Here is a 13,172-nt window from a genome sequence, read left to right on the forward strand (position 1 = left end):
TATTGATGGTTTTTATGAAGGTGTATATAAGGGACATATAGAGGACTTCGCGACTTGCCAGAACATCTCGAACCGGGACGTTGGGTGGTCTTCCTCGGGCCCGGATGGTGTCCATATGCCCAGAATTGGCTGAACTGTACTCGGTGCACGCCCAGACAATGTGCTCGATATCGTGATAGCCGTCGCCACAAGCGCAGATACCACTATCTACAATACGGATGATGTGCATCCAGCGTGTGATGGTTTGCCATGAGTCGGGACATCACACGAATGAAGTCACGACCTACTTCCATCCCCTTGAACCAAGGTTTCGTCGATACCTTAGGGTCTATCGAACGTAGCCACCTTCCTAGCTCACCATTGCTCCACGAGGTTTGCCAACTTTCGAAGGTTCTCTGATGAGTAATACTGAAACATTCGTGGAAGCAAATTGGTCTTTCATAAACGTCACCCTCTAGGGCACCCACCTTAGCTAAGGAGTCCGCATTCTCATTGCCCGGAATGGAGCAACGAGAAGGGACCCACACCATGGTAATCTAGAAAGATTTGTCAGATAAAGCACTCACTATCTCCCGTATTTTCCCCAAAAATACGGGAGTGCTTTCCATGGTTCATCGAGCGAATAGCGTCAATAGAACTCAGACTATCCGAGACGATGAAGTAATGGTCTGCAGGTCAATGACTCCAAGGATATACTGAATAGCAGCTAGTTCAGCGGCGTAAACTGAAGCGGGGTCACTGAGTTGGTAGGAGGCGGTGAACATTTGATTGAAAATACCGAAGCCAGTGGACCCTTCGAGGTTTGATCCGTCAGTATAAAACATCGTAGAGCAGTCTCGGAATTTATTATAAAAAATGTTTGGAACCACTTGCGGGCGTATGTGATCCGGAATTCCACAAATCTCGTCTTTCATGGATGTGTCGAAGAAAACAGTAGATGCAGAAGTATTTATGAAATGCACACGGTTGGGATTGTAAGAAGAAGGATTAATATTCTGCGCCATGCAGTCAAAGTACAGAGACATAAAGCGGGTCTGAGAATTGAACTCAACAAGCCTTTCGAAATTTTCAATCACCACCGGGTTCAAGATATCGCATCGAATGAGCAATCGATATGAGAGTTTCCAAAATCGATTGTTCAGCGGGAGACTCATCGTATGGGTCGACTGCATGCACCCTAAGGCGATACGCAAACAACGATACTGAATTCGTTCGAGTTTGATGAAATGTATGTTCGCGGCGGAGCGAAAGCAGAAACATCTGTATTCCATTACCGACAGTATCGTTGTTTGATACAACCTAATAAGGTCTCCTAGGTGGGCACCCCACCATGTTCCGGTTATTGTACGAAGAAAGTTGATCCTTTGTTGGCATTTCTGTTTCAGATACCGAATATGGTATCCCCAGGTACCTTTCGAGTCGAACCAGACTCCTAGATATTTTACTGTGAAGACCTGAGCGATAGTTTGACCAATGAACAGAAGCTGTAGTTGTGCTGGTTCACGATTCCTAGAAACTACAAACTAGCTCAGTTTTCTCCGTGGAGAATTCGATACCCAGCTTAATAGCCCAAACAGACAAATTATCTAAGGTATTCTGTAATGGTGCTTGTAGATCGACAGCTTTGGGTCCCGTTACAGAAACCACGCCATCATCTGCAAATTGCCTTAACGTGCAGGAATTGTCAAGATATTCATCAATGTCGTTGACATAGAAATTGTATTACAGGCGGCTTAGACATGAGCCATGGGGAAGGCCCATGTAGCTAAATCGTGACGTCGATAAGGCACCATGCGAAAAATGCATGTACTTTTCCGATAACAAGTTTAGTAAAAAGTTGTTTAAAGTCGCTGAAAAACCATGCTGGAGCAGCTTCTCTGAAAGAATATTGATAGAAACTGAATCAAAAGCTCCCTTAATATCTAGGAACACTGATGCCATCTGCTCTTTGCTAGCATAGGCCATTTGAATTTCGGTTGAGAGCAACGCAAGACAATCGTTCGTCCCTTTGCCTTTGCGAAAGCCAAATTGTGTATCTGACAGGAAGCCATTTGCTTCGACCCAATTGTCGAGGCGGAATAGTATCATTTTCTCGAACAACTTCCGGATACAGGATAGCATTGCAATCGGTCGATACGAATTGTGGTCGGAGGTTGGTTTTCCTGGTTTTTGGATAGCGATGACCTTCACTTGCCTCCAATGGTGTGGGACAATGTTAGCCTCAAGAAACTTATTAAATAAGTACAACAAGCGTCTCTTGGCAGAGTCTGGCAGATTCTTCAACAAGTTGAATTTGATTCTGTCCGGCCCTGGAGCTTTATTGTTACACGACAAGACAGCAAGTGAGAACTCCACCATCGGAAAAGGTGTTTCGTTCGTGTTATTGTGAGGGAACGCGGCGCGGTAGATCCTCTGTGCCGGGGCGGAATCTGGACAAACCTTCTTGGCGAAATCGAATATCCAACGGTTTGAATATTCCACGCTCTCATTAGTACTGTTTCGGCTTCGCATACGTCGGGCTGTTCCCCAAAGAGTGCTCATCGATGTTTCTTTCGCTAATCCGTCGACGAATTGGCGCCAATAATCGCGTTTCTTGGCTTTTATCAAACTCTTCATTAGATTGTCCAACGTCGCGTATTGTCGAAAACTAGCGGCGGAAACTTCTCCGCGTACACGTCTGAGCACTCTTTATCCCACCAGGGATTGGGTGAACGTGTATGTTCGCGCCGGGTACTGGCTTAGTCTGAGCTTGATTCGCGCTGTCGAGAATCAAGGCAGCCAAAAAGCTGTACTCTTCCTTCGGAGGAAGCCCAAGTAACAATTTTAGTTTTATCATAAACTTAACGCAGTTATTAAAGCTTTAACAATAAAGCCATTAACAAGACTAGAATGTTCAGAGTACCTCTTCAGGAGTCTGTTAAATCCATTACTAGTGCAGGTGGGCCCATTCTATAAACGAGTTTCAGTCTATTTTTATAAATGCCTATTGGTTTTAATGCACCATACCGTACGATGTCCTAGAGATCTGGATAAAACCATTTTTAAAACTCTGGAACAACCTAAAATGTGTTGTACCCGCCATAAAACAGTTTTATGTGAATATCTAGTAGGTTAAATAAGTTATATCTTTATTCTTTTTCCTCTGCAAAATTGCCGGTTCAATTTATAAAATAACTTGACAAAACTCAATACGTACCAATGTTATAAATATTTATCGAGTGGAAAACTAAAATCGAAAATGAAAAATTATGGATTCAATGCTCCTGTTAACATGCGGATCAATATTTATGGCGAATATCAATTGGATAGGTCGAAAAAATATAACGCGCCGTTGAATTAATTGAAAATATTAATATAAATAAAATATATAAAAAAATGTATGTTAGTACTATATATCACCCCGAACCCCAAAACACATGGATCAGTTAAAAAATGCTCTGAGCATCTTAAAACATTTTTTCTAGCAATGTTTAGTAAAATAATTTTAGGAATTTCTGCATTTTAATTGTGAAAAAAAAATGCAATTCAAACATGGTCTCTACGATTTCATTGCATTATGGAACACATAAAGCATTTAAAACCTTTAACTCCGCAAAAGTGCTTTCTAAAGATGATATCACTTTAATACTACCCGTTAAAAACATACCCACAGTCCATTAGGCTCAATAGAAAGCCTATAACTCTGACTGATAGCTAACTAGTTTTATGACAGCACTGTCTCAGAGTAACAGCCATTGTGTGTGAACGATAGTTTGACAGATCGTAACAAACTTAAAAAAAACAGTACTCTCTAGCAAGGTATATTTCACCTAGAATCTTACGGTTGTAGTTTGATAAACGACTGTTTAATATCCCTAAGAATTTGCTATAAATTAAGTGAAATTGCCTACGGTCAAAGATCAGCAATAAACTATATATTTTAAGCGTGTTTTATAATATTTTCAGAGAGTAATCTCCCACTGAAAAATCGATTTATCGGACACTTTCATTTTCAGTTTTGGTAGAAATTTGATTGCATTATTTCCATGAGATGATGTGTAGATTTCGGATTGACTTTAGAAATGTAAGGGGTCGGTACATACTCTTGTTCACTTTCATTGGGCAGCGGACGGCGGAAAATATTCAATGTTAGGAATTTTGAGCAGGTTCATTTTAACCATCTTTTTAAAACCACCAGATTTATTAATGTCTCAATGTAGCAATTTAAAAGCACTAAAGGTTTTGCATAAAACCATGCAGTTTTTTCTAACGCAAAATAATTATATCGTACACTACTGGCACTGCTTAATAAATACCTTCTTATTGCTGTCTTGTATTGAGGTTTTATTATGATCTCAAAGGCTCTCTTAAAATTTGTTTAGAACCTTGCAGCACAGATAAAATATCAACTTTATTTTTAGGCTGAAGAAAGTACTGAAAACTGCTTCAAAACACCTGGTAAACTTAATCTTATCGGGTATATTCAGCACCCTAATAAAGCCATAAGGTACATGTGCTGCTGTTATAAAACTTCTATAAAACTTAAATAAAATTTAGAGGACTTGAAAATGTTACTTGGGAGTTCTTGAGTAGATTCGATGTTGTCGGATATCGCGGCAGCATAGCGCTTCCAATCGATATTTCGTGTGAGGTCATACGAAATATTGATTGTTTCCAATGGTCTTGAACCGTTACTGATTAAAACTGCGATCGGCAGATGGTCGGTACCGTGGGAATCAGGGATTACATTCTACGCGCACTTTAGCGAGTTAGAGCAAAGGGATAAACCTAATGCGCTTAGGCGCGCTGGTGGGGGAGGAATCCGTGCCATTTCACCCGTGTTTAGAATTGTTATATTGAAGTTGTCGCAAATATTGTGAATTAAAGAGGAACGGTTATCATCATAAAGGTAACCCCATTCCGTTCCGTGAGAGTTAAAGTCTCCTAAAACTAGTCGCGGTTTAGCCAGGTTTTCTATGATGTCATGTAGCCGGCGATGCCCAATCGCGGTGTTGGGGGGGGGGGGGGGGGGATATATATGGAAGCTATTCAAAGATCTTTTCCTTTGGGTGTTACTTGACAAGAGATAAATTCAATACCTGTTATCAAGGGGAGGTTAATTCTGTAGAAGGAATAGCACTTTTTGATCCTCAAAAGCACTCCTCCGTAGGGGGTGTTTCGATTCAGGCGAATAATATTAAAATCGTGGAAGTTGAGATCTATATCTGAAGTTAACTAAGTTTCACATAATGAAAATGCATCGCAACTCAAACTATTTATTAAAATTTTGAAGGAATCGATTTTCGGGATGGTGCTTCTGCAATTCCACTGTAGAAAGGTGATCAAATGCGTGACCTCGTTCGATGAGTTAGCCACCGAAGGATACAATCGCTGAAAGGAGGGGCCATTTAGCAGTCAACTGCTTTAAAAATGTTCTTACTGTAGGGAGAAAAGCTAACATAAGACTTTTAATAGGATCAGTTATATTGAAAGTTTTTATTATCCAGTCCACTATGTCCGAGAGTTTGATAATTCCAGTGCAGTGATTATTCTCGAACTGAAACAAAGGAACACTTGGGATTTTTGATGTTCCTGGAAAGTCTGGCAATTCCTATTCTGAGCTCAATCCTCCGAGACCAGGAGCTACTTGCTTCGGTTTGGTTGCAACACTTCCAATAGATGTGACTTTCGGAGCCCCGCCAAGGGATATCTTCTGGCCTTTACAAGTAACTTTAGGAGAGGAAATGTTCCTCCTCTTCCTATAACTTCTAGGTGCCCTAGTAGATGTTCCCTCTTGTGGGTTATCAGCCTCGCCCTCGTCAGGAGGCAAGTAAGCATAGATGTTTGCTGAGGATGGTGGCGTAGCTTTCTTTAGCATTTCTGCAAAAGAATGTTCGGATCGTCCCGCAAGGGAACGGTTTAGTTTATCCCCGCATAGTTTATACGCGGGACATACCGAGATATCATGCAGAATCTCTGCACAGTAAGGACACTTCTCAGCATTCTTACTGCACGAACCATCCACATGATTCTTTTTTTTTTATTTATTTATTTTATTTATTTATTCTCACTGCATTTTTCACAGCGGGCCTTATTGCTACAATGGCTGTGTTACCCAATTGTTTACACTTACACGTACATGACCCGCTGTACAAACTGACGCACAGGCAGACGAACCTTGTGCAAGAGAACGTAATTCGGCAAAGCGGTACCAGCGTAGGTCACCCGATAAGAGTTTGATTGGGGGTACGTTTTTGAACCATCCCCCGCAACTACTACTGAGTGCAAACGCATGCACTCTAGTATTTTCACTGGATGAAGTAAGCGGTCTCTAAAACGGCCAACCCCGTACTGCAGCAGATCCTCGCATGTCAAACTCTCATCGGTGACAACGCCTTCAGACTGTACTTTTACAGCTAGAATATACACGTAATAGTCCTTCGTAAAGTGCTCGCAGCAAGCAATATCGTTTGCCTGCTTTGAGTTAGTCAACAAGACCCTCAGCCTGACCTTTTTTATTTCGGTCACAACCGAGAATCATTCCGTCAGGTCTTTCGAAATCTGTAACAGATCCAGCGATTTTGTTTTGGACCGAAAGAAGACCACAAAGTGACCGGTCGAGATCTCTGGATATTGTTTGGGTCGGGGACTTAGGAGTCGACTCGATCTCCATTTGGCCATCCGGGGAGGGAGCCATCAACACCGTCAATGCACGGGGTCAGTACCCGCGCAGACGGGAAAAAGCCGTAAATGTATCAAAAAAGGTAGATATCACTTATCTGTGTATTCATTTCCCACGACGCACCAGTCCAGCTTATATAACTGGTTATTGTTCAATCCTCACTTAACTAACAAAAGGCTGAGGAATGCAGCCTAACGGTTAATACACGCACAAGAGAAGTTAAAACTCCAAAACCAAAGCAGAGAATGTGCAAGATAACCTTGAACGCGGATTAGTACTGTTCTTTGTCGCACGGACTGGAAACATAACACTTGTACCTGGATCGAGCGATGCGTAGAGACTGACTCAACCGCTTATTGTACCTTCAATTTAAATTGTTTCAATGAGATTTAGTTTGTGAAAATAAGCTCAGTCATCACTGAAGAACCGATGTGACTTTAATTTTGTAATACGTCCGGAATCCAAGATTTCCGGAATTGTAATGGTGGACAATTTATTCATAGCATCTTTGATTGGCCATCAATGCAAATCAAAATGTACCTCTATATATTGAACTCTGTCGGACCAAATATGGTCTTTTTTCGGATCCAAGATAATCCGTTAATTGTTCTAAAGATTCCGAAAGAAGTAACGCAGAAAGATTCAGCTGGGCTTGATAACTCGAACGTTCGCCTAGGTGAGCTCAGAATACTGATTGTATTTCTATTGTAGAAACTTTAACCTTGGGGTCATTCGCCTCTTTTTTCGGGTTAGTAAACAAATTGGTGTGCGGATGGGAATCGAACCCATGTGAATTGCGCATCAGGCAATCGACGAACCACTGCGACCAGTAATTAGATATATTGTGGTTGGCAAGCAAGCATATGATGTTAGTGGCGATAAGTCTTTTTCCGCCAAAAAAATTGAGATCGATTCATTTCAAATTTATGCTTTTTTATTCACCAGAGATTTAAAAAGTCTGTACCCGCACCAGACCCGTTCTCGGATTTTGAAAGTTATGCACCCGAACCCGATTCGTAGCCTTGTTTTAATAATAATTATCAAATCCGCGCGTTCGAGTCGAGTTTCGGGTTTAAATGTCTGTATATAAAAATATACATAGGGCGTCCATTTCTAACTTACATTCCGTCATACATGCTATATGCTAAAACCCTGAAGATGTCCCTACTCAACGCACTCCCCTATATAAATTGGCGTTCTTTGACGTTCCCCATGCATTGCTAAAAATGCAAATTAATTACATATTTAATATCATTCCCCTATTTATTTATTTATCTTATCCAGTACACTAATGGACCAAACGCACGTATACGTTTATTCTGTCGGTTTGACGTCAGGGCATACTTACTATCTTTCTACTATATTGCACTTTTTACTATCGGTAGCAATAGGCGGGAACAGAAGCAGACTCTAGCTCCGGTGATGTTTCATTTAGGTATATGCTACATTCGTAACAAAACTGTTAGGTTACGCTGCTATTTACCTTTGCCGGTTTTATCACTGCTACCGGTAAGTAATCTATCATGCTCATGTCAAACTACATCAGTGGTGAAACTGTTTGCATACAATGTTTGATTATCACGCTGTGAGTAATTACGATCGTTTCGGTATTATTACTGTCTATATATTCTTAGAAAAGCAACCGTATTTTTGTTATAAATCCGATTTTTTACTCAATTCAAGGATGAACGTGAAATGAGCGTTCTGGCAAGTCTAAGTACAAAGTCTGCTCAGATAATGTTGTTTTGTGCATTCAATCGGATTTGTTGCATAGATAAACAATCTAAATTATTCGATTGAATGCATTGAATGAAAAAGAGATTCTGGCGCATCTGTATAACCGTGTACCAATCGTACACTACGTTTCGACGGGAACTTGTTTCAAATAAAACTCAACAGAACAGTACTAAAAATCTTCTAAGGATTTTGGATCAATATACATAAATTCAGGGGCGGATCCAGAAAAAAGGGAAATTACGATACGTAATACGTAATAACCACACTTATGAAAAACAGTGAAACATTTGGTTTCAAAAGATTTTGAATTTGAACCAAAATAAGAATTGAAACTAAGTTAAAATTTCTCAACAATGGGTGGAGGGAGGGGTAGGCCACAAACCCTCTCCTTGGATCCGTCTCCACACATTAAATGGAATTGCTCAATTTAAACTAGTAACTGTATATATCACTTTTTTATTGATTATTTTCTCATCCGTCTCATTGCAGATCTCCCTCGTATCAGCCAGTCGATAAGAACAAGAGTAATGGCTCTAAAGAAGCTCCCTTGGCGGCTCCTGAACCGATCTCCGATGGGTCTGGAACTGGTCCGATATCTAATAATTCCACTACCAATGACGGAAATATTGCAGATGCCAGTAAAGCGCAGCTGAAATCATTACAAAATGTGCAATCCATTACATTGTCGGGTAAGTATATGATCTATTAATGGAGAAGTAAGCATGGTTGAGCGAAACTGATTGATAACCCGAACACAATTAACCGTTGTGTGTCCGACGCGGTACCCGGGTGCCTTTTTAAGTTTCAATTAATGAAATTCCTATGTTTTATCCATAGCTGGAAATTGAAACATCTTAGAACTTCACTAAGTCAAGCTTTTGGGTAAATAATATTGTTGATATAGTAAGGGGGGGAGTGAGGAGGGGCTCCTGAATTTTTTCACTACGTAACAGGCCGACGTGGGTACCCGGGTACCCACAAAACTGAAATGCCCATAACTAAGGTAATATCCAACCGATTTCGATACTTTTGGCCGTTTAGGATTCAGGAACTCATCCACTTTTGGACTTGGTAAAAATGAATCGGGTTACTTCATTCAATTCCCGGGAATCCGGGTTTCCGGAAGCAGGTTCCTGTGCAGGGGTTCTATTTGCGAACTTCAATGGAATACTAGCAATATGGGTATCAAAATTCTTGAAATTGCTTCAGTAGGCTGTATCTCGTGGTTTTGGAACCATTGGTGATTTGACCCCGGAACGGACATTCCGGAGCAGGTTCCCGTGGGGCCGTGAGTGGCCATTTCATTCCAATTCCATTTTTCAAATTGCCATAGGGTCCCACAACAATAACTAACAGACTTCCGAGACAATTTGAAGAGTTTTGATATTCATATTGCTAGTACATTATTAATATTTACAAATCATATCCTAGTACTGGAACATTACTCCGGAAAATCCGGATTACCAAAAACCAGATCCATTATTCCAGTTCTATTGTACAGAATCAAAAAGTGGACGAGTTTCTGAATCCAAAACATCTAAAAGTGTCCAAATCGGTTAAAGGAAGCCATAGCTATGAGCATTTCAATTTGTGGGTACCCGGGTACCCTCGTTGGCCTGTTAATTAACCCTTAAGGGTGTTTTTTTGTTGGACACATAACTGTTAAATAACTATGCACTTGTATTCAGGCCTCATTAGTACCTTAACAAACAAAAAATTTAAACATATATCATAGTAGTGTGTTTATTTGTATAGTAATACACTTTAGGATTTTTAGCAGATAGATTTTTGGAGCAATTAATTATTAACTAAGCGGAACATTTTACAGACATATTAAAACTAGGAATATCTAGAGGGAGTGATTCGATTTTTTTCAATTAGGGGGGAGGGGGTTAATGAGGGCTATTTTTATGAGTAGTAGTAATGTTGGGCATTTCTTTACAAGAGTATGTATTGAACAACTAAAACTAGAAAAGACAGGGGCAAATAAGTTTTCCTTATATCTGGGTATCAGAGACAGGATAGACAGGGGAGACAGGGTGGACAAAACTGACAGGGTGGAGAAAGATATTAACTTTCAGTTTCCGGCATCGGGAGATCAACGGTAAGGATTACATTCTCGGACGGTCTTCATCAGGAAGCATCATGTACTGGGTCCGGACGATTTAATAGTACGGATCATATGCCGATCGGCAACACACCGCGTTGCGCGTGTGATGTTTGTGCTGTAGGCCCCGTGTTTGTTGGGTCAGTCAACAGAGATGTTTCGTGTCCGTTTGAAGTCGCATCGCGGAAGAGAGCACTTCTGAAAATGATAAGTAAAATAATAGAGGTAGTTAAATCTGTATATTGACGGTTTTTAGGAAGTTGTATACGAGGGACGTATAGAGGAGATCGCGGCTTGCCTGTACATCTCGAACCGGGACATTGGTTGAGATCTGGCAGAACAGTGCACGGCGCATGCCCTGACAATATGTTCTATATCGTGATAACCGTTGCCACAAGCGCAGATACCGCTATTTACGAGCCTTACACGTGGGAGATGAGTGTCCAGCGTGTAGTGATTGGACATGAACCATGGTTTCGTTGACACTTTCGGAATGATAGATTATAGGCACCGCCCTAAATCTGCATTGCAGCAAGTTGTTTGCCAACTTTCTAGCAGAAGAGAGATATTGACAAATTGAAGCAGATTGGTCTTTCGCAGATATCACCTTCCGCCTGACGTAGCTAAAATGTCCGTTTCTTCATTATCAGGGATGCAGCAATGAGAGGGAACCCGAACTAAAGTAATCTTGTACGATCCTACAGACAAAGCACACAGGAGCTCCCAGATTTTACCCATAAAATATGGAATGTGCTTTCTAGATTTTATTGAACGGAGAGCTTCTATTGAGCTAGCCGAGACAGTAAAGTAATGATCGGTGGGCAAAGTATCAATAATCCCAAGGGTTACTGAATAGCAGCAAGTTCTGTGGCGTAAACTGAAGCAGTATCATTGAGTTTGAATGAGGCGGTGAAGTTTTGATTGAATAAACCGAAGCCTGCGGAGCAGTCGAGGCTTGACCCTTCGGTGTAAAACATCTTATTGCAGTCGACTTCTCGAAATGCTGAAATATGTTTGGGATCACTTGCGGACGTATATGATCCGGGATTCCACGAATCTCATGTTACATGAATGTGCCGAAGAAAACAGTTGAACCAGAAGCATGAAGGTGATTGACACGATTGGAATATGAAGAAGAATTGATATTTTGTGCCATGTAATCGACGTAGAAGGACAAAAATCGGGATCGAGCTCAACAAGCCTCTAGTAATTTGCAATTACTAACGGGTTCAAGCTATCGCATCGGTTGAGCAGTCGATATGAGAGGTCCCAAAATCGATTTTTCAGCGGAAGGATGCCCGTCAGTACAGTCATCGTATGAGTCGAGTGAATGCAACCCAAAGCAATACGCAAACAACAATATTGGATTCGCTCTTGTTAATAGCACTTCTGTTATAGATACCTAATGTGTGTCGAATCATGTCCCGAGATATTTGAAAGGTGAAACCTGAGCAATAATTCTAAGCGTAGTTGTGTCGGTTCACGCTTCCTTCAAAATACGACTAGCTCAGTTTTTTCCGTGTAGAACTCGATACCCAACTGGAGGGCCCAATCAGACAAATTGTCCAAGATATCTACACCGTCATCTGAAAGCTGCCTTTGCGTGCAGTAATTGACCCTGGGGAAGGCCCATGTAGCTAAGTCGTGATGTCGAAAAGTCACCATGCGAAAAATTGCTTTTCCGGCAACAAGTTTGGTGAAAAGTGGTTTAAAGTCGCTGAAAGACCATGCTGGTGGAGCTTCTCTGAAAGAATGTCGATAGAACTGAATCAAAATCCCCCTTGATATCTAAGAACACTGATGCCATCTGCTCTTTACTAGCTAAGGCCATTGGAATTTCTGTTGAGAGCAACGCAAGGTCTTTACGTAGCCGAATTGTGTATCTGAGAGAAAGTCATTCGCTTCAACCCAATTGTCGAGGCGGTATAGGATCATTTTCTCGAACAACTTCCGGATGCAGGACAGCATTGCGATACGTCGATACGAATTATGGTCGGAGGCTGATTTTCTTGGTTTTTGGATGGCGATGACCTTCACTTGCCTCCAATCATGAGGAACAATGTTACTCTCAAGAAACTTATTAAATAAATTCTACTAGCGTCTCTTGGTGGCCTCTGGCAGATTATTCAACAAGTTGAACTTGATTCTGTCTAGTCCTGGAGCTTTATTGTTAAATGATAAGAGGGCAAGTGAGAACTCCACCATCAAGAAAGGTGCTTTGTTCGCGTTATCGTAGGTGGACGCAGCGCGGTAGATCTTCTATTCCAGGGCGGAATCCGGACAAACTTTCTTGGCGAATTCGAATAACCAACGGTTTGAATATTCCTCGCTCTCGTTAGCACTGTTTCGGTTTCGCATACGCCGGGCCGTCCTCCAAAGAGTGCCCATCGATGTTTCTCTCTTTAGTTCGTCAACATGCCGTCACCAGTAACTCCATTTCTTAGTTTTCATCAAACGCTTCATTCGCGTGTCTAATGTCGCGTACTGTTGATAACTAGCGGCTAACCCGTCACCCCGGAAAGTGTTATACGTGGCGGCCTTCTCCGCGTATAAGGCTGGGCACTCTTTGACCCACCATGGGTTGGGGGACTGCTTTTTAGAAGGTCGGAAATATTTACAACTGCAAAAATACGGTTCACTATATCAGAGAAATTTATTAAGACAGCG

General features: G+C 41.3%; 1 protein-coding gene across 15 annotated transcripts in view; it reads left to right on the forward strand.

The window, feature by feature from the left end:
• LOC131682080 (uncharacterized) overlaps nucleotides 1–13,172 on the forward strand; it is a 75,820-nt gene that overhangs the window by 36,793 nt on the left and 25,855 nt on the right. For all 15 annotated transcript variants that reach the window (XM_058963274.1, XM_058963284.1, XM_058963288.1 and 12 more), the window contains one exon: nucleotides 8,888–9,087. In XM_058963274.1, coding sequence (XP_058819257.1) covers nucleotides 8,888–9,087 — 200 coding nt within the window. The remainder of the gene's footprint in view (nucleotides 1–8,887; nucleotides 9,088–13,172) is intronic.

This window comes from Topomyia yanbarensis, chromosome 2 (genome assembly GCF_030247195.1).
Source record: "Topomyia yanbarensis strain Yona2022 chromosome 2, ASM3024719v1, whole genome shotgun sequence".
NCBI lineage: Eukaryota > Metazoa > Arthropoda > Insecta > Diptera > Culicidae > Topomyia > Topomyia yanbarensis.